Source organism: Salmo trutta, chromosome 28 (genome assembly GCF_901001165.1).
Source record: "Salmo trutta chromosome 28, fSalTru1.1, whole genome shotgun sequence".
Lineage (NCBI taxonomy): Eukaryota > Metazoa > Chordata > Actinopteri > Salmoniformes > Salmonidae > Salmo > Salmo trutta.
The window spans coordinates 32074931-32101997 of NC_042984.1; the positions used below are offsets into that span (position 1 = coordinate 32074931).

At 42.6% G+C, this 27067-nt stretch overlaps 1 protein-coding gene across 2 annotated transcripts in view; it reads right to left on the reverse strand.

Moving 5' to 3' along the window:
* LOC115166027 (phosphatase and actin regulator 3) overlaps positions 1–27067 on the reverse strand; it is a 54237-nt gene that overhangs the window by 17868 nt on the left and 9302 nt on the right. For both annotated transcript variants that reach the window (XM_029719649.1, XM_029719648.1), the window contains exons 2-3: positions 5655–5819; positions 4869–5033 (exon numbers count right to left, since the gene is read on the reverse strand). In XM_029719649.1, the coding sequence (XP_029575509.1) occupies positions 4869–5033; positions 5655–5819 (330 nt within the window). The remainder of the gene's footprint in view (positions 1–4868; positions 5034–5654; positions 5820–27067) is intronic.

Consider the following 27067-nt stretch of genomic DNA (forward strand, 5'->3'; position numbering starts at 1 on the left):
TGAACATTTTTGTTATGATTAAAGAAGCAATAAAACTGGCCTTCTTTAGACCAGTTGAGTATCTGGAGCATCAGCATTTGTGGGTTTGATTACAGGCTCAAATTGCCCAGAAACAAAACTTTCTTCTGAAACTCGTCAGTCTATTCTTGTTCTATTCCATGCGAGAAATTGCCAAGGAACTGAAGATCTCATACAACGCTGTGTATTACTCCCTTCACAGAACAGCGCCAACTGGCTCTAACCAGAATAGAAGAGGAGTGGGAGGCCCCGGTGCACAACTGAGCAAGAGGACAAGTACATTAGTGTCGAGTTTGATAAACAGACGCCTCACAAGTCCTCAACTGGCAGTTTCGTGAAATAGTACCCGCAAAACACCAGTCTCAATGTCAACAGTAAAGAGGCGACTCCGGGATGCTGGCCTTCTAGGCAGAGTTCCTCTGTCCAGTGTCTGTTCTTTTGCTCATCTAAATCTTTTCTTTTATTGGCCAGTCTGAGATATGGCTTTTTCTTTGCAACTCTGCCTAGAAGGCCAGTATCCCGAAGTCGCCTCTTCACTGTTGAAGTTGAGACTGGTGTTTTGCGGGTACTATTTAATGAAGCTGCCAGACGCCTATGTACATAATTCCATTTAAATAAATAAATAAATTAAAAAAAATTAAAAAAAATCAGCCGTTTCCAGCTACAATAGTCATTTACAACATTAACAATGTCTACACAGTATTTCTGATCAACTTGATGTAATTTTACAAATGGACAAAATAAAAAAAAGCTTTTCTTTCAAAAACAAGGACATTTCTATGTGAACTGAAACTTTTGAACAGTAGTAATAAAACACACACACACACACACACACACACACACACAACCAGTCAAAAGTTTGGACACACCTATTCTTTCCAGGATTTTTCTTTATTTTTACTATTTTCTACATTGTGAAGACATCGAAACTACTTTTTATATTTGAGATTCTTCAAAGTAGCCACCCTTTGCCTTGACAGCTTTGCACACTCTTGGCATTCTCTCAACCAGGTTCACCTGGAATGCTTTTCCAACAGTTTTGAAGGAGTTCCCACATATGCTGAGCAATTGTTGGCTGCTTTTCCTTCCCTCTGCGGTCCAACCAGGTCATCTGATGCAGCACTCCATCACTCTCCTTGGTCAAATAGCCCTTACACAGCCTGGAAGTGTGTTGGGTCATTGTCCTGTTGAAAAACAAATGATAGTGGGACTAAGGGCAAACCAGATGGGATATCGCTGCAGAATGCTGTGATAGACATGCTGGTTAAGTGTGCCTTGAATCTAAATAAATCACTGACAATGTCACCAGCAAAGCACCCCCACACCATCACACCTCCTCCATGCTTCACGGTGGGAACTAAACATGCGGAGATCATCCTTTCACCTAAGAGATGGCGGTTGGAACCAACAATCTCAAATTTTAACTCAGACCAAAAGGACAGATTTCCACCGGTCTAATGTCCATTGCTCGTGTTTGTTGGCCCAAACAAGTCTCTTCTTCTTATTGGTGTCCTTCAGTAGTGGTTTCTTTGCAGAAATTCGACCATGAAGGCCTGATTCACAGTCTCCTCTGAACAGTTCAAGTAACAGATGTGTCTGTTACTTGAAGTCTGAGGCATTTATTTGGGCTGCAATTTCTGAGGCTGTTAACTCTAATGAACTTATCCTCTGCAGTCTTCCTTTCCTGTGGCAGTCCTCATGAAAGCCAGTTTCATGATAGCACTTGGTGGTTTTTGCAACTGCACTTGAAGAAACTTTCAAAAGTTCTTGAAATTTTCCATACGGACTGACCTTCATGTCTTAAAGTAATGATGGAGTATCATTTCTCTTTGCTTCTTTGAGGTGTTCTTGCCATAATATGGACTTGGTATTTTACCGAATAGGGCTATCTTCTGTATACCTTGTCACAACAAAACTGATTGGCACAAACGCATTCAGAAGGAAAGAAATTCCTATAGTTAACAAGGCACACCTGTTAATTGAAATGCATTCCAGTTGACTACCTCATGAAACTGGTTGAGAGAATGCCAAGCATGTTCAAAGCTGTGATCAAGGCAAAGAGTGGCTACTTTGAAGAATCTCAAATATAAAATGTATTTTGACTTGTTTAACACTGTTATGGCTACTACATTATTCCATATGTATTATTTCTTAGTTTTGATGTCTTCCCTATTATTCTACAATGTAGAAAACAGTAAAAAAAAAAAAAAAAAAAATTAAATAACCTTGAATACGTAGGTGTATCCAAACTTTTGACTGGTACTGAATATTGTAATAGTCTATGGTAAAAACTGTCAAAACATAATTGTTTACAAAACAGAATGGTGGTTACAACATTGTTTTCTAAATCCCCTTGATATGCTTAAAAAATAAACACTAAAGGATTTAGTCAAATTCCATGGCCCTCTCACAGTGATTACTCAAAAATGTATCTAACTGGATTGGAGCCCGACCAATATATTGGTTCACCGATATTGTCGGCCAGTGCTTGACTTGGGCAGGAGCTCACCGGAGCTGAGTACCGACACCTTACATTTTCTACTGCTTGAGCTCCTCTTTCAAAAGTATTATGGAGCTCCTGCACCTAAATATAAACAGTACCGGCACCCAACATGAGTACCGGCACCTATTTCAGTTCAAGTCAAGCACTGCTTTTACCGCTATATCAGTAGATAACTCCACCGATAACAGCTTTTCAATAAATAGGATGAAAAAAGGGAATCTCATGCTGATCTGAACACTTGCGGCCATTCTCATGATGCGTCTTTAATTACACAATGTAAGAAATCAACATTTTACGCATATTTCTTGGACAATTGCTGTTTTGGATGGCAATTTATATGAATTCAATGTGTAAAATGTAACTTTTTCCATTTTTCTGGCATAAAATAGAATCTCAGCAGATATCGGTATCGCTAAGTTTTGTCCCAAATTTTGACCCCAAAAAACAGTCACGCTCTAAACTGGATAGGCAAAAGCAATACGGATGATTGTAGACTTCATCATATTGCTGTGACTACCCTATCCTGTGTCAATATACAGTGGCAAGAAAAAGTATGTGAACCCTTTAGAAATACCTGGATTTCTGCATAAATTGGTCATCAAATTGGATCTGCTCTTCATCTAGGTCACAACAAGACAAACAGTCTGCTTAAACTAATAACACACAAACAATTATATGTTTACATGTCTTTAATGAACACACCGTGTCATTCACAGTGCAGGGTGGGAAAAGTATGTGAACCCTTGGATTTAATAACTGGTTGACCCTCCTTTGACAGCAATAACCTCAAATCAAACGTTTTCTGTAGTTCCGGATCAGACCTGTACAACGGTCAGGAGGAATTTTGGACCATTCCTCTTTACAAAACTGTTTCAGTTCAGCAATATTCTTCGGGTTAGGGCAGGACTCTGACTGGGCCACTCCAGAAGGCGTATTTTCTTCTGTTGAAGCCATTCTGTTGTTGATTTACTTCTGTGTTTTGGGTCGTTGTCCTGTCACGTCAAACTTCTGTTGAGCTTCAATTGGCGGACAGATAAAGACATTTTGTAGGAGAATGTTAGGCTAAAATGAATTCAAGTTTTCTGTCGATGAGAGCAAGCTGTCCAGGCCCAGAGGCAGCCCCAAACCATGACGCTCCCTCCACCATACTTTGCAGTTGGGATGAGGTTTTGAGGTTAGTGTGCTGTGCCTTTTTTCTCCACACAGTAGTGTTGTGTGTTCCTTCCAAAACAACTCAACTGTAGTTTCATCTGTCCACAGAATATTTTGCGAACATCCAGTTGCACTTTTTCAAACTTCAGACATGCAGCAATGATTTTTTTTGGACAGCAGTGGCTTCTTCCGTGGTGTCCTCCCATGAACACCATTCTTGTTTAGTGTTTTACGTATCGTAGACTCGTCAACAGAGATGTTAGCATGTTCCAGAGGACAAGTCTTTAGCTGACACTCTAGGATTCTTCTTAACCTCACTGAGCATTCTGCACTATGCTCTTGCAGTCATCTTTACAGGACAGCCACTCCTAGGGAGAGTAGCAACAGTGCTGACCTTTCTCCATTTATAGACAATTTGTCTTACTGTGGACTGATGAACGTCAAGGGTTTTAGAGATACTTTTGTAACCCTTTCCAGCTTTATGCAAGTCAACCATTCTTAATCTTAGGTCTTCTGAGATCTCTTTTGTTCGGGGCATGGTTCACATCAGGCAATGCTTCTTGTGAATAGCAAACTCACCTTTTGTGTGTTTTTTTTAATAGGGCAAGGCAGCTCCAACCAACATCTCCAATCTCGACTCCAGGTTAGCTGACTCCAATTAGCTTTTGGCGAAGCCATTAGCCGAGGGGTTCACATACTTTTTCCAACCTACACTGTGAATGTTTAAATGATGTATTCAATATAGACAAGAAAAATACAATAATTTGTCTGTTATTAGTTTAAGCACACCATGTTTGTCTATTGTTGTGACTTAGATGAAGATCAGAGCAAATTTGAGGACCAATTTATGCAGAAATCCAGGTAATTCCAAAGGGTTCATATACTTTCTCTTGCCACTGTATCTTCTTTGAAAGGAGGACTTGGAAAAGGTGACATTCGGTACGTTCGCCTCATATTCAAAATGTTATCTTGAATCCAAAATGCTGGAGTATAGAGCCAAAATAAAACATTTAGCTTCCCTGTCCAAATATATGGTGAGGGCTATAGCTCCACCTTGCCCTATGATAGGCTAAGAGGTAGAAGCTTCATTATACGAATCAAATCTTCTTAGATCTCCACAAGTGCATAAAGCGTAGGATCTAGGAAACAATTTTGGATTAAGCCTTAGGTTTTCCATGGAGGTGGGCTGTCCTACCTGGTGGGGGGAGTTCCTCTTCGGGGCCCAAATACTCCACACTGCTAACTGTGAAAGTGGCATTGAGCGACCCCCCAAACCCCCCCAACATGCATGTCCCATCGGAGGAGCCCTGCAAGGGGGAACCGGGCTCTGGTGAGAGACACCCACTGGACAATGCCACATCTGCAGGGAGAACATAAAGAGACAACATACACGGCTTAGTTTTACAACCATGTTTACCCTCTATTTCACACTCATCATCTCCATAGCATGACTACTAGTCTCAGAAATCCCAGACCTAGGGCAACAGCACTATGCTGTGTGTGTCAGAGGAGGCTGGTGGGAGGAGCTATAGAAGGACGGGCTCATTGTAATGACTGGAATGTGGTTTCCATATGTCTGACGTGTTTGATACCGTACCATTCAATCCATTACAATGCACCGTCCTCATATAGCTCCTCCCACCAGCGCTTTCTGGCATGTGTATGTTGGAACATTGTTAATGTGGGCAGCAACCCATCTGTTTAGGGAGACTACATGATATCCATATATTCTAAAATGGCTTCCTTTCCTCATTTCCTTTCTTTCATGACCACGTACTGATCTAACAAAACTTGAGACCAATATGCAAAAGTTCTATTTGGGGTCATAATAAGTTGACAGAGAGAGAGAAAGCCAATTTAAATAGTTGGGATATTACCCAAGTGCTTTTATTCATAATATGCTACGCCTGGCCTAATTTGGTAGGGAAGAGGAAAAGGTGAGTGTGCGTGTTTGTGTAGTTTACCGATGGGTCTCTCTCACCTGTGGAGCTCTGCTTCAGCTTCTCGTTTTTCTTTTTCCTCCACTTCCAGGGTTTGAAGATGCGCCCCAGGCTCGCCAGCTTGCTGTTGCGGCGGATGGGCGGGGTGTGCACCCCCGATACCAGGCAGCCACTATGCAGAACCCTCTGCTGGTCCATCACCTCCACTGCAACCAGGGCGAGAGGTGTGGGGGTAGACAGGGAGGATGGAGAGACAGGAGAGAGAGAAAAGAGAGAGGAGGAACGGAGTAAGGAAGGAAGGGGTAGAGAGAGGGATGTGGAGAGATGGGTGAAGAAGAGAGGCATGGGTAGGAGGAAAGAAATTTGTTAACATTTAAATATGCAAATAATCCCATCATACATGAGCATTTCATGGTTTGGCAAATCATGCCATGGTGTCATTGTTCACTCAATGCATTAAGTAAATGAAACATATTTCAATTCAATTGAAATAACAAAAAGAGATAAAATAGTTTATGAACATAGAGAACGTGCCATCCCTATGTCTCATATGGTTTTCCCCTTTAAGACTTGAGAGGAGAAACCCTACAGCAAGACCCTACAGCTGCTAAAGATGGAGCACCAAATAGAAAAGCCACACCTCCCAAGAGGAAAACAGGTGCATCAACCCAAACAAGTTTCTCATGAAGGCATAAGCAGAGTATGTACAGAAAAACTGCGTCGCTGATAATCTTGCTCCATCTATTAGTCTGATTTGACGAACTGACTGTGGTGACTGATTTGACACTCCCACATCAAGAGCTCCTCAACATCAGAAGAGAACACGGGTTTCAATGAATGACTGCATGAGTGACACGGCCACGCACCCACACAACAGCTATACTGACTTACATGCGTTCGGACTGTCACGTTGTATTAACATTCAATCTCAAACAAACAGAGGACATACATTAAAATGTACAGTAAATAGACCAGAAAAAAATCCAAGCGGAAAACAGTGTGACTAAACCCACTACAACAGGAACAGGCAGGAGGCAGACATTTTGGTGTCTTTATTCAGAGGTGGCAGTTTAATCAAAACGGGGAAATTACCTCAGTTCACTGAGGCTCTGTGTGAGTAGAGTGGGAGAGAGGGAGGGTGGATAGAGCCCCGATGCTGTAAGCGACACGATATTCTCTCTTCTTACAAACTCATGGCCTGGGGATGGGATGTGGGGGAGGAGCGGGCTCTGGCATTGGACCCCAAATAATGGGGAAACACCAGCACACCACGGAATCCAGGTCAAGCCTGAAGACGTGCAGCGGTGAGCATTAGCACAGCGAGCTTAGAAAAAGGGGGGAGAAGGAGAATGGGGTGGGGGGGTTGGACCATTGCTGTTGCCATGGCGACCACATCCAGATGCTGCAGTCAGTCGGTGGAGAGGAGCCCCCTCGGAGGCAAAGCAGTCCAAGTGCATCCAAGGAAGAGGGTAAGCAGCGTGGAGGAGGTCTGTGAGTAGAAAAGGAGAGGGGGACAGGAGTAGAGAGGGGGGGGGGGGGATTCCAGGCTGTTGCCATACGGAAGGAGAATCTCCAGCAGCCAATCAGAGCCCAGCAATTCATAATGTATATCAAGTATTTTTTTTAATGTTTTTTTATTAAATGTAGTCGCATAACATTGAATTTGAAGAAAACTCAGCCTTTTTTTTCAAAGGATGTTGAGATATATATATATATATATATATATAAAAAAGAGACATTTCCATCATGAAAGGTCTGTTATGAACAATACTATTTAAATGACTATGCTGACGTAAACTTTGGACTCATTAAATCCATGTATCGTGTTTAGGCAGCACACCTTTTCTTTGCAGTCCAACAAACAGTCTGTATTAGGCCAGCAGACTAATAGCCTATACAAGCACGAGAAGTCTGGAACACTTTCCTAACTGTAAAATTTAGATGAAACACATTTTGTGAGGAAAAAAGGTAGAATTCTAATTGTTTGCAGCATTAGAGTCCAATGATTTTCATAGTATATTGTGCATACAGTATTCTAGTTCTCAGACTTGCTAGATGTTTTATATTATGAAGACAGTTGCCATGTTACCTAATGATACTGAGGATTCAATAAAGAATCATAGTATACTAAACTCAGGGATTCGATAAATAGTCAAATTCTACTAAACCACTGTGCTTCTGCATGTCACTGGGGAGGGACCCCACCCTGTTAAACCATGCTGTCAGCAAATTCAAAACCGGAATTTTAACCAGCAAGCCTGCTCTGTATAGCTCCACAGCAACTCATCTTCTAGTCTTTTACTGAGGAAGTAAGGAGAACAAAGCAAATGTAATTGTAACTGCCATTATGATAGTCACTCATGGAAATATGATATATATTTTAACATTTAAAAGATGTTAGCTACATCTAAAATACTATCTTTATTGCTAGCTGAATATCTGATTATGATACACTCTGTTTTCCTGTGACTTAGTGTCTTTTTGATTCAAGGCCAAGTGCACAATCAAGTGTGACGGTCAGATATAGAGCAAAATGGATATTTTCATGCGTGACTGACAGTGTTGTGAGAGGTAACTGCTGTACCGTCACAATAAAACAATGAAAGAAAACAACAAAAAAAAACACTTGAATTAGGCTTTATTATGTTGTAATGAATACCCTTTAGTGTGGATGCTATGGTAAGGGTTCTTCAAATTGTGGAATTAGTTACAATGGTAACTCCCTCACTTTTCACACACTTGAAGACCAGGGTTGTGTTCATTTGGCACCAAACAGAAGAAAACTGACAAAAACCAGGAGGGACTACTTGAATTTACAAATCATTATAAAATGTTCTCAGTTACGTCCACCAATGAACATGACCCTGCTCTGTATTTTGGTCCAACTTAACCTGCCATATCGCACTCATACATAACACTAAATCTCCAACAAATAATTGGAATGAATTTCCTGTCTATCTAATGACAAAAGTCAACAGACATAAAACATGACTGACATAATGACAGACACGGTTGTACCTAACGTCTGCTGTCCTAAGGTGGAATTGAAAAGGTGGGCTGTTTATAGGTGCAATTATATTATAAACAGCCTTATGTCCGTATTACAAGGGCATTGTTGAAGTGCACTTCGTGGTGCAATGTCACAGTCGGTGGAGGTCAGACTCACGCGATACACACACATAGCTTGTAGAGTAACCTAACGTAGCTGGTGTAAAAGACATGCCTGAAACTAGATCCCCTACATACTGGTCTTGACCAGAAGAAGAAGAAAAAAAATGTTGGAGGAGATCCTCTTCTGCACTGTTCAACCAATCCAGTAAACGCGGAGGAGGAGTTAAGATGGAGTGTCACCTTGTTAACGTCCAAAAGTGGAAGTCGTGTCACAGGCTCTTTCCATTTCCCCTGAAAACCGGAACATCTGGCTGTCGGGGATTCGAAAGAGGCTACTTGTAGAGTAGCATGGCTCCAATCCCACAGTGAAAACTAATGGATCAAACAACCTCCAGAAATCCATTCACAGCTCAGGATATGACTGTGTCTAGAGATTTATATATGTCAATGGCTTCATCATGCCCTCTGATATGGCGACAATTCCACCTGGCCTATCACTTTCACCTATCCAATTGTCTCAGATATATCCAAGTGTATAGGGGGTAGGGGCTAGCAGTTGATTTGGGATTCAGGGTCTTCTCAGTTCAGTCCTGACTCCTGTTCAAAGCTACTTTCCATCACCCCATTTTTCCTTCACCGGGGGGACTAACAATGTGCCCTTGAACAGTCCACCTCCTTACCCACTGCTATGCCAGCTAACCTCCTCAGTTACACACACACACACACACACACCCACCCACCCCGGCACTGCAACTTTGCTGCCATCTGTCCATGGCCTACGGGGCGGCCACAATCAGAGCACACAGCTAACTACCAGAACACACACAGAGAAAGACTGACTGTGTATGCTTCCTAGTGAGCAGCCACACTGTGATTTAAGAGGGAAATCTGATCGAGACTAGAGAGCACCTGCACCACCATAACACAAAGGAAGGTGCAGAGTTCAGAGCCAGCTGGTCTCTATGAAGAGTGGAGTGTCCACACTAGCAACTGGTTGGTCAATGCATCACTTAGATCTTTGCTAATTGCTTAACACTGAATTGAATGATAACATCGTATAAATGGCAAATATAGTTAGGGAATACAAATGTATCAAACCCTCAATAAACAAATGACTAAACAGTTTTAAAAACAGTAGACCCTTCCATACAAAGCTATTTTGAGTTGCATCCTTACGCAAAGTCAATGGGTGAGTGGATGTTGTATGTGAGATCGAGCTATATCACAAATATCATCTACATGTATTCTACTCCTTGGCCCGTATTCATAAAGCATCTTAGAGTAGGAGAGCTGATCTAGGATCAGGTCCCTGGTGTCTGTGTAATCTTAATTAATTAGGATCTAAAAAGGCACTGATCTAAAGGCAATCGTACTTTGAGACGCTTTATGAATACGGCCTGGACTTAAGAGATTCTGCATTGAATATGCTTTTCAGTTCAGGAGTAGACTTACCTAACTCAGCTGAATAACTCAGCTGAATAACTCAGTTATTCCGGAGTCTGAGAACCCGGCCTTATGTGTGGTATTCTCATATGTGTGGGCTACTGGCTTTAAGAAACAATGTCAGCAATGAGAGCAGCCAATAGTAAGTGCCCGAGGGCCTTGTTTGTTACCATATGTTTGAGTTAAGAATGAGGACTGGTGGGGGAGTACACAAATAGACCGACTACTGCAGGCAGCCTCACAAAGAAACACTTAGGATCAAGTCCTGTTTTACATCGTTTCAAGTAAAGAACACTTAGGATCAAGTCCTGTTTGTATGTCTTTTCGAGGAGGCTTATTTCTGCCCTTTGTCTTGTATCTGCATTGGATAAGCGCTGTGTTGGTTTTGATACACACAAGGCATATGCATATACTATACACAAACAACACTGATGTACACATGCAAATATATGTGCACGCACGCACCCACAATTTGTCTCATGGCCTGAACCTGGCATGCTGCTTTAAGGTTAAATCACGTAACATACAGATGTAGGATCTTAATTTGGTCACTCTTTTGTTGCTGTATTTGAGTTAAAAGGCTTCTAAAGTTTGTAATTTCCAATTTGAAATTTCAGACTTTACTTGCCCTAACAATTTTTTTTATCAACACCTACAAACATTTTCACTAATGATAATCCACATAATAATTCACATTTCCTGTTGCTGCAGGATTGTTTTCCTGCTGTAGCAAACTGGTTCAAATTAAAATCCTACATCTGTACACTCTTAGAAAAAAAAGGTGCCATCTAGAACCTAAAACAGTTCTTCGGCTGTCGCAATAGGAGAACTCTTTGAAGAACACTTTTGGTTTCCCTGTAAAAACCCTTTCCACAGAGGGTTCTACAGTACATGGAACCCAAAATAGTTATCCTAATAGGGACAGCCCTTTTGGAAGTGTACTGTACACACTGACCATGGCTGGTCTTTGACAAGCAAATAGTAAGGAAATCAATTCACACACAGTAAGATCAGAGCCTAACAGGCAAAACACAGAGCCACACTCCTTATTTGTAGTATGTGTTTGTAACACACACACACACACTCTCTCTCCCACACAGGCACGCACGCAAACACACACTGATCATACCACCCTAAGGATCCAGCATCTCCCTGAAAGCAAACAGATTAAACCAGTTGGATGTAGCTAATCATGCTAAAAGTGTCTTTCGTGCCCAACTCCTGTCACTCACACAATAGGCTCAGGCACTAAGAATAGATCTGTATCGAGAGAGAGAGAGAGCACCCTCAGCTCTCTGGTTTCAAATAGTCAAGTGTCTGTTCGTGTCTGTGACTAAACATATAAGAGGATGCAGGACATAAGAAAATACCTAATAATATCTAATGGATAAGTCTGCCCTCTGAAAATGTAATTGCCTCTATCATGAATACAGCACCACATACTGTAGGTTTTCAGGTTTCTTGTGAATGGTGGTGGTTTCGGTCTACTTGGCAGTTGTACACTAGCAGGCTCAGGTGTGAGTGTGCTCTTGTGTAATTTATTGCAGTTATTCCGCTGATTTAGGTCAATGCCTGAAAGATGAAAACGTGTGTGTGTGTGTGTGTGTGTGAGCGTGCATGCATGCAGAAGTGTGCGTGTGTTAGGGTTATGCACATTTGTGTAGCAGTTGAAACATACTTGTATGTGTGCAGTGGGCCTGCGTGTGTAGGTGTGTGGTGTGCACATACCGGTGCGTGTGTATGCGTTCAGTATGCGTGTACTGCATGTGTGCTGAATGGCTTCCATTGGTCCCTTTACAGGCAACACTGTACTGGCAGTCTACTACTACAGCGTCATGGTCGCTAGGCAGAATAGACAGAGGGAGGCGCACAGAACTCCCCACTGGTGACATGTTAGTGATACATAAAGTACCAGTCAAAAGTTTGGACACACCGACTCATTCAAGGGTTTTACTTTATTTGTACTATTTTATGCATTGTAGAATAATAATAGTGAAGACATCAAAACTATGTAATAATAAAGAAAAACCCTGGAATGAGTAGGTGTCCAAACTTTTGACTGGTACTGTAAGTGGAATGGTTCTGATTCATACTGGTTTAACAGTCACATATATCCACGAATAAGAACAGCTTAAGAAATAAGTTGAGCAGTGAAAAACAATATATTGACAAAGTCACTCCACAATATGCAAGTACAGTACTACCTTGTTATGGGCTAAAGTGTGTCTCTGAATAAAAATGTATAAAAAAAATAAAAAAACATCTGGATTGCAATGCTTTAACTCAACAAACACATGCACAAAAAAAGAGCATGGCAAATTCAGTTGGACATAGAATACAGCAGGCAATAGAAAAGCGTTAGTGAGCAAATTCTTAGCTTTCACAGACAATAAGTACATAACTGTATTAATGGCAAGTGTGTGTGTGCATGCGGTGTGCGTCCGTGTGTGTGGTGTATGTGCGTGTCAGCAACGTGTCTGGTTTGCCATAAGAACACAGATACATGAACTGAGTGGGTTGGGAGAACAAACCCATGTGTTTGTACATATAGACAGATAAACCCAGGCAACATTTAAAACCTCTCTCCCTCCCTCTTTCTCCTAACACAGTCCCAACCAATAATGTAAATAAACCCCAGATTGCTGATGCTATGAATTGTTCATTGAAAGCAGTGGAAGCTGCTGAGGGGAGGACGGCTCATAATAAGGGCTGGAACGGAGCAAATGGAATGGCATCAAACACATGGATTCCGTTCCAGCCATTAGCACGAGCCCGTTCTCTCCAATTAAGGTGCCACCAACCTCCTATGATTGAGAGGGTTTGAAACCACCGGGTTTGAAGCCACCGGTCAGCCATATTGGCACTCACCAGTAACAGCAGTTCTCAATAGGAATGAATGGAATTCCACAGTATTTCAATGATGAAATTAAGTATTTTGTTTCAGTGGGGACCATAATATTAGTATTCGAAAAAGATGTATATTAAGGAAAATATTGAATGTTTCTTCATTTGTATGTTTAGCTCACATAATATTACACTGAAAAAAAAAATATAAAACGCAACAATTTCAAAGATTTTACTGAGTTACAGTTCATAAGGAAATCAGTCAATTTAAATAAATTCATAAACGCACTATAGATATATATTTTTTAAAGTCAGTATCTGGTGTGACCACCATTTGCCTCATGCACATCTCCTTCGCATAGAGTTGATCAGACTGTTGATTTTGGCCTGTGGAATGTTGTCCCACTCCTCTTCAATGGCTGTGCGAAGTTGCTGGATATTGGCGGGAACTGGAGCAGGCTGTCGTACACATCAATCCAGAGCATCCCAAACATGACCCCTATTACAGGGGCTGAGTCACTGGCTTACTGGTGTTCTTCCATGCCGTCCCTGGGAGGGGTGTGTCACTGACGTGGTCTTTGTGGGCTATACTCGGCCTTGTCTTGGGATGGTAAGTTGGTGGTTGGAGATATCCCTCCAGTGGTGTGGGGGCTGTGCTTTGGCAAGGTGGGTGGGGTTATATCTTACCTGTTTGGCCCTGTCCGGGGGTTTCCTCAGATGGAGCCACAGTGTCTCCTGACCCCTCCTGTCTCAGCCTCCAGTATTTATGCTGCAGTAGTTTATGTGTCGGGGGGCTAGGGTCAGTCTGTTATATCTGGAGTATTTCTCCTGTCTTATCCTGTGTCCTGTGTGAATTTAGAAATGCTCTCTCTAATTCTCTCTTTCTCGGAGGACCTGAGCCCTAGGACCATGCCTCGGGACTACCTGGCTTGATGACTCCTTGCTGTCCCCAGTCCACCTGGCCGTGCTGCTGCTCCAGTTCCAACTGTTCTGCCTGCGGCTATGGAACCCTGACCTGTTCACCGGACGTGCTACCTGTCCCAGACCTGCTGTTTTCAACTCTAGAAACAGCAGGAGCGGTAGAGATACTCTCAAAGATCGGCTATGAAAAAGCCAACTGACACTTACTCTTGTGTTACTGACTTGTTGCAGCCTCGACAACTACTATGATTATTATTATTTGACCATGCTGGTCATTTATGAACATTTGAACATCTTGGCCATGTGCTGTTATAATCGCAACCCGGCACAGCCAGAAGAGGACTGGCCACCCCTCATAGGAAGAAACCTAGAGGAACCAGGCTAGGTTTGGGCCTTTCTAGGGAGTTTTTCCTAGCCACCATGCTTCTACACCTGCATTGCTTGCCGTTTGGGGTTTTAGGCTGGGTTTCTGTACAGCACTTTGAGATATCAGCTGATGTAAGAAGGGCTATATAAATACATTTGATTTGGTGAATATGCAGGCCATGGAAGAACTGGGACATGCTCAGCTTCCGGGAATTGTGTACAAATCATTGCGATGTGGGGCTGTGCATTATCATGCTGAAACATGTGATGGCGGCGGATGAATGGCACGTCAATGGGCCTCAGGATCTCGTCACGGTATCTCTGTGCATTCAAATTGCCAGAGATAAAATGCAATTGTGTTCGTATGCCTGCCTGCCCATACCATAACCCCACCGCCACCATGGGGCACTCTGTTCACAACGTTGACATCAGCAAACCACTAGCCCACACGACACCATACACCCTGTCTGCCTGGTACCGTTGAAACCGAGAGCACACTTCTCCAGCGTGCCATTGGCCATCAAAGAGTACATTTGCCCACTGAATTCGGTTACAGCGCTGAACTGCAGTCAAGACCCTGATGGGGACAACGAGCATGCAGATGAGCTTCCCTAAGATAGTTTAACAGGTTTGCAGAAATTATTTTGTGTAAACCCAGATTCATCAGCTGTCCGGGTTGATCATCTCAGACGGTCCCGCAGGTTGAGAAGGCAGATGTGGAGGTCATGGGCTGATGTGGTTACACATGGTCTGTGGTTGTGAGGCCGGTTGGACATTCTGCCAAATTCTCTAAAACGATGTTGGATGGCGGCTTATGGTAGAAAAATTAACACTAAATTCTCTGGCAACAGCTTTGGTGGACATTCCTGCAGTCAGCATGCTAATTGCACCCTCCCTCAACTTGAGACATCTCTCGCTCACCCAATGGGCGTAAATCTTGGGCTGTAGTTATATGTCAACTTACCCTTGTTCTCTCACTTGCTGTTTTCAGCAAAAGTTTTCGATAAACCATCCGCCAGCTATAAGGCCAGTCATTGGAACTCCTTTCCCACAGTGGGGGGTTTCGATGTCAGCAGCCCCACATAGGGCTACCTGCCATCACATCATCTAGCTCCAAAGATCTTCCCTCAGAGACGAGGCCATTCCCCAACCTATTTAATAAAATGTCATGTTACATTCTGTCTTTGTTGTTCATTCAGTTGAGCCTGTACTCGATCGAAGTTCGATTAGGCCTAAAGCTAACCTGTATTGAGGGATAATATTTCCATGTACTCCAGTCTAAAGCCTGGCCTATGGGTTCAGGGCCCGTATTCACAAAGTGTCTTAGAGAAGGTGTACAGCTCTAGGATCCGATTTTTCCCTTCATACCATGATGAATAAGACAGGGGGGACTTCATCCTAAATCAGCACTCCTACTCTGAGAAGCTTTGTGAATATCGGCCCAGGAGTGCCACTGCAATGCGAGTGTTTCGCTCTCCATGGTGCTGAAAGAATATAGAATGCCCACCATCCATACAATACTGGTATACCTCTCTCTCTCTCACACACACACACACACACACGACTGCCCTGCATTCTCCCACGTACTCCAAACAGTCCGGTGAGACAATGAATAGATAGATTAATCTCCCTTACAACCGAAGTCCTTCTATTACTGTCATCTGATACAGCCATGCATTTAATTTACCATCTCAAGAGAGGGCCTGTAAGGATCGTTGTGTTCAATACTGCTCTATTCTAAGTGCTTATCAAGCTAACAGTTACTCTGAAAGGGCTTCCTCTAGTCTCCCTCTGTAATGATTTGATGTTGGCATCCCTTGAGTGGCTGGGAAGTCTGACTACCTTTTATAAAGTATACCCGCCTTGGGCTCATTGTTCTTTTTCAGTCCTCCCCCATCTCCTTCTCTCTATAGCCTATATAGCCCCCTCTCCTTCTCTCTATAACCATCCCAGAAACAGTTTATTTGAGTAAAAGACTGGGGAGTTCCCTCTCCCTTGATCATCCATCTCTGACAGAATCACACAAAAACACACACACACACACACACACATCGTCGGAGTGGGAAACTCAGGCTATACATGGGCTGGTGAATCCATGGGCTGGTGAATCCTAACTTCCATTTAAGGGGAATTTTCACTTAGTCATGCATACATTTCAAATGGTAGGCTAGAAGTGAAAGTTCAACGTAAATGGGAGTTAGGGCTGGCCTCTGTAATACCAGCCAAAACCAAGTGTGTGGGGGGGCTCATTAGTCTACATGTTCACTCTCCTCATTCTCATTGATTGGAAAGGACTGGATAGGTGAAAGTGTAACAGTGTTGCTTCCGCCTCTCTCCTCGCACCAAACTGGGCTTGAACCAGAGACCCTCTGCACACATAAAAAACAGTCACCCTCAGAGTATCGTTACTTATCGCTCCACAAAAGCTGCAGCCCTTGCAGAGCAAGGGAAACAACTACCTCAGTCTCAGAGCGAGTGACGTCACCGATTGAAACACTACTAGCGTGCACCTCTAACTAGCTAACCATTTCACACCGGTTACAAAAGCAACCTCCTACCAAGCCTCCAGTGGGCTTCAATTGTACCATATGGTTTTCACCGATCCAAGATTTTGTTTCGGATTAGAAAATGACCAATGAAATGATACAAGGGAAAAAAAACTATAGAAGAATACCAGAGCATGGTATTGGTACGCAACCCCCAAAATTTGAGAAGTTGATGATTGATGAATATGGCAACAATCCAATAGACCTCAGGTAACTTTTAATACAAGTGTCTATTTATAACAGCTTCACAGTCTATCCCTCAATGTAGGCCAGATAGCCCAGGAGGGCAATTGTACAGTAGCGCTCTGGCTTTTCACACAGGCAGAGGTTGTCTCCTCCTCTGTTGTGCAAGGGCCAAAACTATAGTATTCCTCTCATCTCTCTGCTCTACTGTAGCATGGCCTCCTGACTACACTTAACCTAGCTTTCTTTAGCTCCATTACTTTCTTCCTTAAGATAATTCACCCAAATGACATATTGGTTTGGCAGTTTATGGACAAGGTGTGACAGCAATCAATGCTTTGGTTTAGTTTCCCCGGCACCGTTTCCACATGTAAATGTTTTAGTATTTGTGGCAGAAATCCCATTCAAATCATGGGACCGATATTAGCGTTTTTCAAATTGATTGTGAAGCTCAACAAGTCACATAGATGAACATGATGCACAAAATATCCTGATATCAGTCCCATGATTTGAATTGGATTTCTGCCACAAATACTAAAACATTAACATGTGGAAACAGTGCCATGGAAACTAAACCAAAGCATGGATTTCTGTCATACCTTGTCCATAGACTGCTTACAGGGTAAGAAAACCAATGTCTAATTTGGTTGAACTATCCCTTTAGCACATGACAGGTGTTTCGCTTTGCTCGGGTCCTAGTTCCAAGACAGTCTCACAGGGCTATCGCTGAACTGCCTGGCTGCTTTCCCACTCAATCTGATTCTTCGGTATTGCACAAGCTCAGGCAGTCGTGCTAGTTCTCCAACACATCAACAAACACACATGCAAATACACACACGTTCCCAAGCACATGTATACGTATAGACGCATGGACGCACACACACAAACCTATCCGCACGCATGCACACACCAATGCTTATTCCCTGTCATTTGACACAGTTCACACACTGTCAAATGCCTAATCTGCATCCACAACCTCAGGGAATAAGCATAAGGAAATGGAAAGGGGGATACCTAGTCAGTCGTACAACTGAATGCCTTCAACTGAAATGTGTCTTCCGCATTTAACCCAACCAGAGAGGTTTGGGGGGCGGCCTTAATAGACATCCAGTCTTCGGCGCCTGAGGAACAGTGGGTTAACTGCCTTGCTCAGGGGCAGAACGACAGATTTTTACCTTGTCAGCTCAGGGATTTGATCCAACAACATTTCGGTTACTGGCCCAACGCTCTAACCACTAAGGCTTGTTGTTGCTGTGTTTCATTTTCATGTGTGGAGAAAGACAGCGATCCCAGTGAGCTGTGCTCAACCAGGCATACACTAACAGTTTGTCCCATTTACTTCACTTGCAGTTCTTGTAATTACAATGTCCCAGTACAACATGCAGTAGTGTTACAGTACAAGTTGAAAGGTAAGAACAGAGTGAGATGGTGTCAGTGTAGACAGTATGATAGTAGTGATGATCAAGGTTCCCTCTAAAACTGCACTCGGGCGCACACCTCCTCGACTGCAGCGCAGAAGAAATGCCATGCCACGCAGAGACGCAAGAGATTGAACTTCACCCATTAGTTTGCACAATATAGACTTACGTTTTTTCTGTGATCGAAGCAACATACCAGACACTTTTCAATGCAACAAAACAAATCTAACTTTGCAAGTCTGAGTTTGGTTTTGTTGTAGTTAGAGCCACAGCACAAAGGAGTATAATTCTATTGGCGGTGTAGACCACAAGCGGTCTTTCAATCACCTGCGAGTAAATGCGCTTTTCAGATCAGAGCCACGTGTGTACACATTTGTTCATATTCTTTGCGAGTTATTAGCCCAGTTATAGACAAGTATTAGGTCAGCAATGGGGAGTTACTGCTTTCTACAAGAGCACAAAACGTGTAGGCTACATTTCAAGCGGTCTTAGAAAAGCAAGTAATGTAAAAAGCTTGTGTCATCCTGATTAAAGGAGGAGCGTTGTATTTTGACAGTCTTGAATATGCAAATAAGCCAACAGGCAGAGGGGTTGCCTACATTGTCTAATTATCTGTATGGTAATAATAATTAATTGTAAAGTGGTTTCTTGCATCATACAACACAATGTAATTCACAGCCTCAGTGTTCACTGTAAACGCGCGCAGGAAGTTGCACAAAATTTTCACAATGTTCAAGTTTCCGCTCACAAGACCTAAAATTAGCTCAGGGCCCCCCCCAAAAAAATGAGGGAACATTGGTGGTGATAATCATGTGACAGATGCTGTAGATGGTCCCATGGACTTACTCTGATTGACCAAGCTGTGATGAGCTGTACATATATAGGATCTTCAATTTTAGCCAGTTTGCCAAAGCAGGAAAATAATCCTGCAGCAACAGGAAATGTGAATTATGTGGATTGTAAATAATGGACATTTTTGTAGGTGTTGATACATCTGTAATAAAAGAAAATCAAGTCTAAAATTTCAAAGTGGAAGTTACAAACTTCATCAGCCTTTTTAAACCTTAAATACATGCATTACATATGTCCTTGCATTGCAGGAAAGTTATCCTGCAACAGTGTGATCAAATGAATATCCTTCATCTGTACCACAGGCATTGTGACAAGCTGAGAAGAGACACGTCACTCACTTTTAAAGTAGATGCTAAATTTACAACTAACTGATGAAATGTATGTCCATGGACAAAGTGTACAAGTCGTGGCCCAGATCGCTCATGAAAACGAAATGTTTAAAACTTCTTCAGGATTGATGGGTCCCCTGCGGGACGGTTGAGCTAACGTTGGCTAATGCGATTAGCATGAGGTTGTAAGTAACAAGAACATTTCCCAGGACATAGACATATCTGATATGGGCAGAAAGCTTAAATTCTTGTTAATCTAACCGCACTGTCCAATTTACAGTAGCTATTACAGTGAAATAATACCATGCTATTGTTTGAGGAGAGTGCACAGTTTTGAACATGAAAAGGCACATTTGGGCAGTCTTGATACAGAATTTTAAACAGAAATGCAATGGTTCATTGGATCAGACAAACTTTGCACATACACTGCTGCCATCTAGTGGCCAATATCTAAATTGCACCTGGGATGGAATAATACATTATGGCCTTTCGCTTGCATTTCAAAGATGGTACAAAAATAAAATTTAAAAAAAAGGTTGTTTTTCTTTGTATTATCTTTTACCAGATCTAATGTGTGATATTCTCCTACATTACTTACACATTTCCACCAACTTCAAAGTGTTTCCTTTCAAATGGTACCAAGAAAATGCATATCCTTGCTTCAGGGCCTGAGCTACAGGCAGTTAGATTTGGGTGTCATTTTAGGTGAAAATTGAAAAAAAGGAGCTGATCCTTACGAGGTTTTAACCTGCATGGGATTCATTTGTGCAATTACTTAGGAGTTCCTCTAGTAAGTGTTTCTCCTGCCTCTATGGAGAATGAGTGGCTCAAGAGGGAAATTAAGAGTTTTTGCTGCAACAAACAGGTGGCCTTGACTGACTTCCTGGTTTTGGCCCGGCCGAGATGAATGAGTCGCGAGCTGACAGCTTCGTGAATTACAGCTCTAGTTCCATAATAGAAATGTGATTAAAGGAATAGTTCACCCAAAGTCCATCATTGATGAATTGTTTTGTTACCTTGGAAGTAGTCTATAGGCGGCCTATGGGCTATCAAACAATCAGTGTGTCAATAGATGTATCTACAACAAAAATATAAAACGCAACATGTAAAGTGTTGGTCCCATGTTTCATGAGCTGAAATAAAATATCCCAGTAATGTTTCATATGCACAAAAAGCTTATTTTTCTCAAATGTTCTGTCGATTTTTTTTACATACCTGTTACATCCACCTGACAGGTGTGGCATAGCAAGAAGCTGATTAAAACAGCATGATCATTACACAGGTGCACCTTATGCTGGGGAGAATAAAATGCCACTCTAAAATGTTTTGTCACACAACACCACAAATGTCTAAAGTTGAGGTAGCGTGCAATTGGCGTGCTGACTGCAGGAATGTTCACCAGAGCTGTTGCCAGAGAATTGATGATAATTTCTCTACTATAAGCCGCCTCCAATGTCGTTTCAGAGAATTTGGCAGTACGTCCAACCGGCCTCACAACCGCAGACCACGTGTATGACGTTGTGTTTGCTGATGTCAACGTTGTGAACAGAGTGCCCCATGGTGGCAGTGGGGTTATGGTATGGGCAGGCATAAGCTACAGACAACGAACACAATTGCATTTTATCGATGACAATTTGAATGCACAGAGATACCGTGATGAGTTCCTGAGGCCCATTGTCATGCCCTTCATCCGCTGCCATCACCTCATGTTTCAGCATGATAATGCACGGCCCCATGTCACAAGGATCAGTACACAATTCCTGAAAGCTAAAAATGTCCCAATTTTTCTATGGCTCCCATACTCACCAGACATGTCATCCATTGAGCATGTTTGGGATGCTCTGGATCGATGTGTACAACAGCCTGTTCCAGTTCCCACCAATATCCAGCAACTTCACACATCAATTGAAGAGGAGTGGGAAAACATTCCACAATCAACAGTCTGATCAACTCCATGCGAAGGATGTGTCGCGATGCATGAGGCAAATGGTGGTCCCACCAGATACTGATTGGTTTTCTGATCCACGCCCTTACCTTTTTCTTAAGGTATTTGTGTCCAACAGTTGCATATCTATATTCCCAGTCATGTGAAACTAATAGATTAGGGTCTAATTCATTTTTTTCAATTTACAGTTCATAAAAGTATGTTGAGTTTATATTTTTGGTCAGTGTATCTACAGCTATCTACCCATCTGTCTGCCTGCCTGTCTGCCTGCTCACCTGTCTGTCCGTCTGTCTGCCCACCGGTCTGTTTGTCAACCCACCGAGTCCTCCAGTTAAATGAGTCCCAGGATACAGCCGCTATATCTAAATGAGGTGGGAAGAGACAGTCAGAGAGTGGCCTCCCTCCCACCCTGTAGTGGCCGTGCTCTTTTCAGCAGCCACTTAGCAACACAAGGGATGAATCATATCCTGCTTCTGGCTCGTCAATTACCCTGACATGGCATGCAGCGAGAGTGTGGGTCATCCAACAGAGCTAGGTGCTGAGGAAGACGGCACAATCAGGGTTACTGAGACACACTGAAGCAGCAGGATAGATAGTTGCCAAAGGGAGAGATGGAATGAATAAGAAAAATGGAGACGTGGGGAGGAGGTAAATAGAGAGTGAGGTGTAATGGAAAGTCAAATGTGAAACTGAGGTACTCAAATCAAAATCAAACCAAAATGTATTGGTCACGTACACAGATTTGCAGGTGCAGCGAAATATTTGTGTTTGTAGCTCCAACAGTGCAGTAATACCTAGCAAAAAGTAATACAAAAAAATATATAAAAACTACTGAGGTGTGAATATCTGCTTAAATACATTTTGCGTTTATATTTTTGCTCAATAGCATGTAGGTCACTTTCACAAAAATTGTCCAATTGAGAGAGTAGCGAAGCAAAGCATTTGGTTTCATTCAACTTACGTTTATAATAGGCTACCACATTTCAGCCATATTTTGAACACAAAATGTGCTAAACATGCTGTGGAAACGTGAACGAGCAGAATGAAGCTACAATCTGACAGTATTTCAAGTGTCACAGATAAATGGAGTTATCCACAAATGCCCATTAGTCTTAATGCCGGTTTCTCTTTACAACTGCACTTGAAAGCAACTTTAAAAAAAAACTGATGAAAAGACATAAGTGCAAGGCTACTAGCGTTGCTGTAACTTCCAGTCCATAAACTGCATGACCAGACTGACAGCACTGAGGACAAACAGGACTACTTCTAGTTCAGTGCTCCTGACTACAGGGCCAGGCTGGTGTCAGGATTTCTTTCCTACTGTAAGACATTTTCTCACTGCTGCTGTCCTGTCTTTTCCAGTGAGGACTTCACCATGGGCCTCAGATCAGAGGTATTTTCCCATTGCCTCTTCCTACAGGAATTTGCTTTTCTGCAAATAGGGCTCGGGTTATATGTATCAAGCATCTCAGAGTAGAAGTGCTGATTTAGGTTTAGTTTTGCCTTTTAGATCACAAAAAAATTAAGATTACATGGACGGGGGGGACCTGATCTTAGATCAGCAGTCCTACTCTGAGACTTTATACATACGGCTCCTTATCTCCTTTATTTGGTGCCCTGGTTCTTAGGAGCAGGACGCAGAGAAAAGGTGCACGAAGTGGGAACTTAGTCCGGTGGGGGAAGAGGAGGCAGACAGGCAGCTCTTTGACCAGTATACCTGGGTCGTATTCATTTGGGCACCCTGTACCAAAATGTTGGGCAACGGAAACGGAAAGAGTGTTTCTTATTGGACGACTTCAGATAGTACCTCCCAGTTTTGGACTGTTTTCTTCCTTTTAGTGAATATGACCCTGTTCTGTCCATTTTATGGAATAAAGAATGAGAGCCTTCTAAGATTAAATACATCTCTCCTTGAGTTATTTTGAGGGCTTCAACATATTTTTTCATGAAATAGTCCACTATTGGAGGTTTTTCCAGTATGGGTAGGCCTTTTTTGGATTCCTGTCTTTGTTGTTGAGCACCGCTCTTACTTTCCTTTGTTGGTTTAAGTGCTGAGGCCTATCTGAACTTGCTGATCAATGAGCATTTGAGCAGATTCTGAAGGGTTTGAATGGTGAGGTGTGTGTGCGTGAATGAGTGAAAGGTTTTATGGTATCACTTTATTTGGATAGTCCACAGTAGAGGGTTTATTGAAAGTTTTTAGATGTTCAACTAACTACTAGTCTGTAGAGTCTTGCATACTGTCAAACTAATAGTGTGGGGGCAAATTATTTTAGGCTTCTGATAAACTTCTCGTCTACATTCAGAGAGTGAATGGGACGGTAATGATGTGTGAGCGTGACTCAAACCTTTTACATCAGTAATCAAATTGTTTTTCTTCATAATAAAAGCACGCTTGGCTAACTGAGCAAGTATGCAAAAGAATCTGAGTCAGAAAATCTCAGTTTAAAATATCATATTATAATAATACATGCCCTTTAGAGGATACTTTTAGCCAAAGCAACTTACAATCATGCATACATACATTTTAAGTATGGGGGTGTCCCAGGAATTAAACCCAAAGCGCCATGCTCTACCAACTGAGCTACAATGGATCTACATGGAGGAAAAGTATACGAGGCATTATCCAGAGTGCTTTGCAACTGCCAAGAGTTATCTGAAAAGAGAAACCCCACTGATACTCTACCTCGTCTCAAGAACTTTTTTAGAGTAACTGCCCCTCGACTCAGAATTGGTGAGGTATCAGCAGTACTTACACTACATGACCAAAGGTATGTGGACACCTGCTCGTCAAACATCTCATTCCAAAATCATGGCCATTAATATGAAGTTGGTCCCCCCTTTGCTGCTATAATAGCCTCCACTCTTCTGGGAAGGCTTTCCACCAGATGTTGGAACATTGCTGCAGGGACTTGCTTCCATTCAGCCACAAGAGCATTAGTGAGGTCAGGAACTGATGTTAGGTGATTAGGCCTGGCTCGCAGTCGACGTTCCAATTCATCCCAAAGGTGTTCGATGGGGTTGAGGTCAGGGCTCTGTGTAGGCCAGTCACGTTCTTCCACACCGATCAACAAACTATTTTTGTATGGACCTCGCTTTGTGTACAGGGGCATTGTCATGCTGAAACAGGAAAGGGACTTCACCAAACTGTTGCCACAAAGTTGGAAGCACAGAATTGTCTAGAATGTCTTTGTATGCTGTAGCGTTAAGATTTCCCTTCATTGGAAGTAAGGGGCCTAGCTCGAACCATGAAGAACAGCCCCAGACCATTATTCCTCCTCCACCAAACTTTAAAGTTGGCACTATGCAGTCGGGCATGTAGTGTTCTCCTGGCATCCGCCCAAACCAGATTAGTCTGTTGGACTACCAGATGGTGAAGCGTGATTCATCACTCCAGAGAACAAATTTCTACTGCTCCAGAGTCCAATGGCGGCAAACTTTACACCACTAAAACCAACACTTGGCATTGCGTATGGTGATCTTAGGCCTGTGTGAAGCTGCTCGGCCATTGAAACCCATTTCATGAAGCTCCCGCCGAACAGTTCTTAAGATGACGTTGCTTCCAGAGGCAGTTTGGAACTCGGTAGTAAGTTTTGCAACAGAGGACAGATGATTTTTACGTGCTACGTGCTTCAGCACTTGGCGTTCCCATTCTGTGAGCTTGTGTGGCCTACCATTTCGCGGCTGAGCTGTTGTTGCTATTAGACGTTTCCACTTCACAATAACAGCACTTTACAGTTGACTAGGGCAGCTCTAGAGGGGCCAAAATTTTTTTACGAACTGACTTGTTGGAAAGGTGGCATCCTATGAAGGTGCCACATTGAAAGTCACTGAGCTCTTCAGTAAGGCTACTGTTTGTCTATGGAGATTGTAAGGCTGTGTTCTTGATTTTATACACCTGTCAAGGTGTGGCTGAAAGGGATTACAGCCTTGAGTCTTCTTGGGTATGACGCTACAAGCTGGCACACCTGTATTTGGGGAGTTTCTCCCATTCTTCTCTTCAGATCCTCTCAAGCTCTGTCAGGTTGGATGGGGAGCGTCGCTGGACTGCTATTTTCAGGTCTCTCCAGCAGGCGCTCATCAAGGATCTCTGTACTTTGCTCTCTTCATCTATCCTGACTAGTCTCCCGGTCCCTGCCGCTGAAAAACATCCCCACACCATGATGCTGCCACTACCATCATTCACCATAGGGATGGTGCCAGGTTTCCTCCAGATGTGACGCTTAGCATTCAGGCCAAAGAGTTTAATCTCGGTTTCATCAGACCAGAGAATTTTGTTTCCCATGGTCTGAGAATCTTTTAGGTGCCTTTTGGCAAACTCCAAGAGAGCTGTCATGTGCCTTTTACTGAGGAGTGGCTTCCATCTGGCCACTCTACCATAAAGGCCTGATTGGTGGTGTGCTGCAGAGATGGTTGTCCTTCTGGAAGGTTCTCCCATCTTCACAGAGGAATTCTGGAGCTCTGTCATAGTGACCATTGGGTTCTTGGCCACCTCCCTGACCAAGGCCCTTCTCCCTCAGTTTGGTCAGGCAGCCAGCTTTAGTAAGAGTCTTGGTGGTTCCAAACTTTTTCCATTTAAGGATGATGGAAGCCACTGTGTTCTTGGGGACCTTCAATGCTGCAGACATTTTTTGGTACCCTTCCCTAGAACTGTGCCTCGACACAATCGTGTCTGAGCTCTGCGGACAATTCCTTTGACCTCATGGCTTGGTTTTTGCTCTGACATGCACTGTCAACTGTGGGACCTTATATAGACAGGTGTGTGCATTTCCAAATCATGTCCAATCAATTGAATTTACCACAGGTGGACTCCAATCAAGTTGTAGAAACATCAAGGATGATCAATGGAAACAGGATGCACCTGAGCTCAATTTCAAGTCTCATAGCAAAGGGTCTGAATACTTATGTAGATAAGGTATGTTTTTTTTTTTGTAATACATGTGCAAATTTTTCTAAAAACCTGTATTCGCTTTGTCATTATGGGGTATTGTGTGTAGATTGATGAGTAAAATATTGTATTTAAAATACATTTGGTAATAAGGCTGTAACATAATTGTAGAAAAAGTCAAAGGGTCTGAATACTTTCCGAATGCACTGCATAGTGTAGCTAGCTGAGGAAGGCCTCCAGTCACAACTAATGTTGAAAACTTATCGTTACTAGTGAGATTTCAGTAACCAATCATATTGTCGTGATATGTTTAAGTTGACAGCTATTACTTCAATCTTCTGGGCCTTCCTCAGCTAGCTACACTATACAGTGCATTCTATAGGCAGGATATATGGCCAATATAAGTCGATTGTACTACTGATGTACTTCATTCATTTTGAGCTCAATGTACAAATTTCACCATTTCAATATTTACTCAAGGTGATTCATTTTTTGTAAGTATTTTTATTTACAAAATACAAGCCGGCATTCTTTTCCTAAATTATTCAGTTGTGCGGTTTTCATTTCTCCCTACTGCTCCAGTAGCGAACCTAACTGCTCCAATAGAG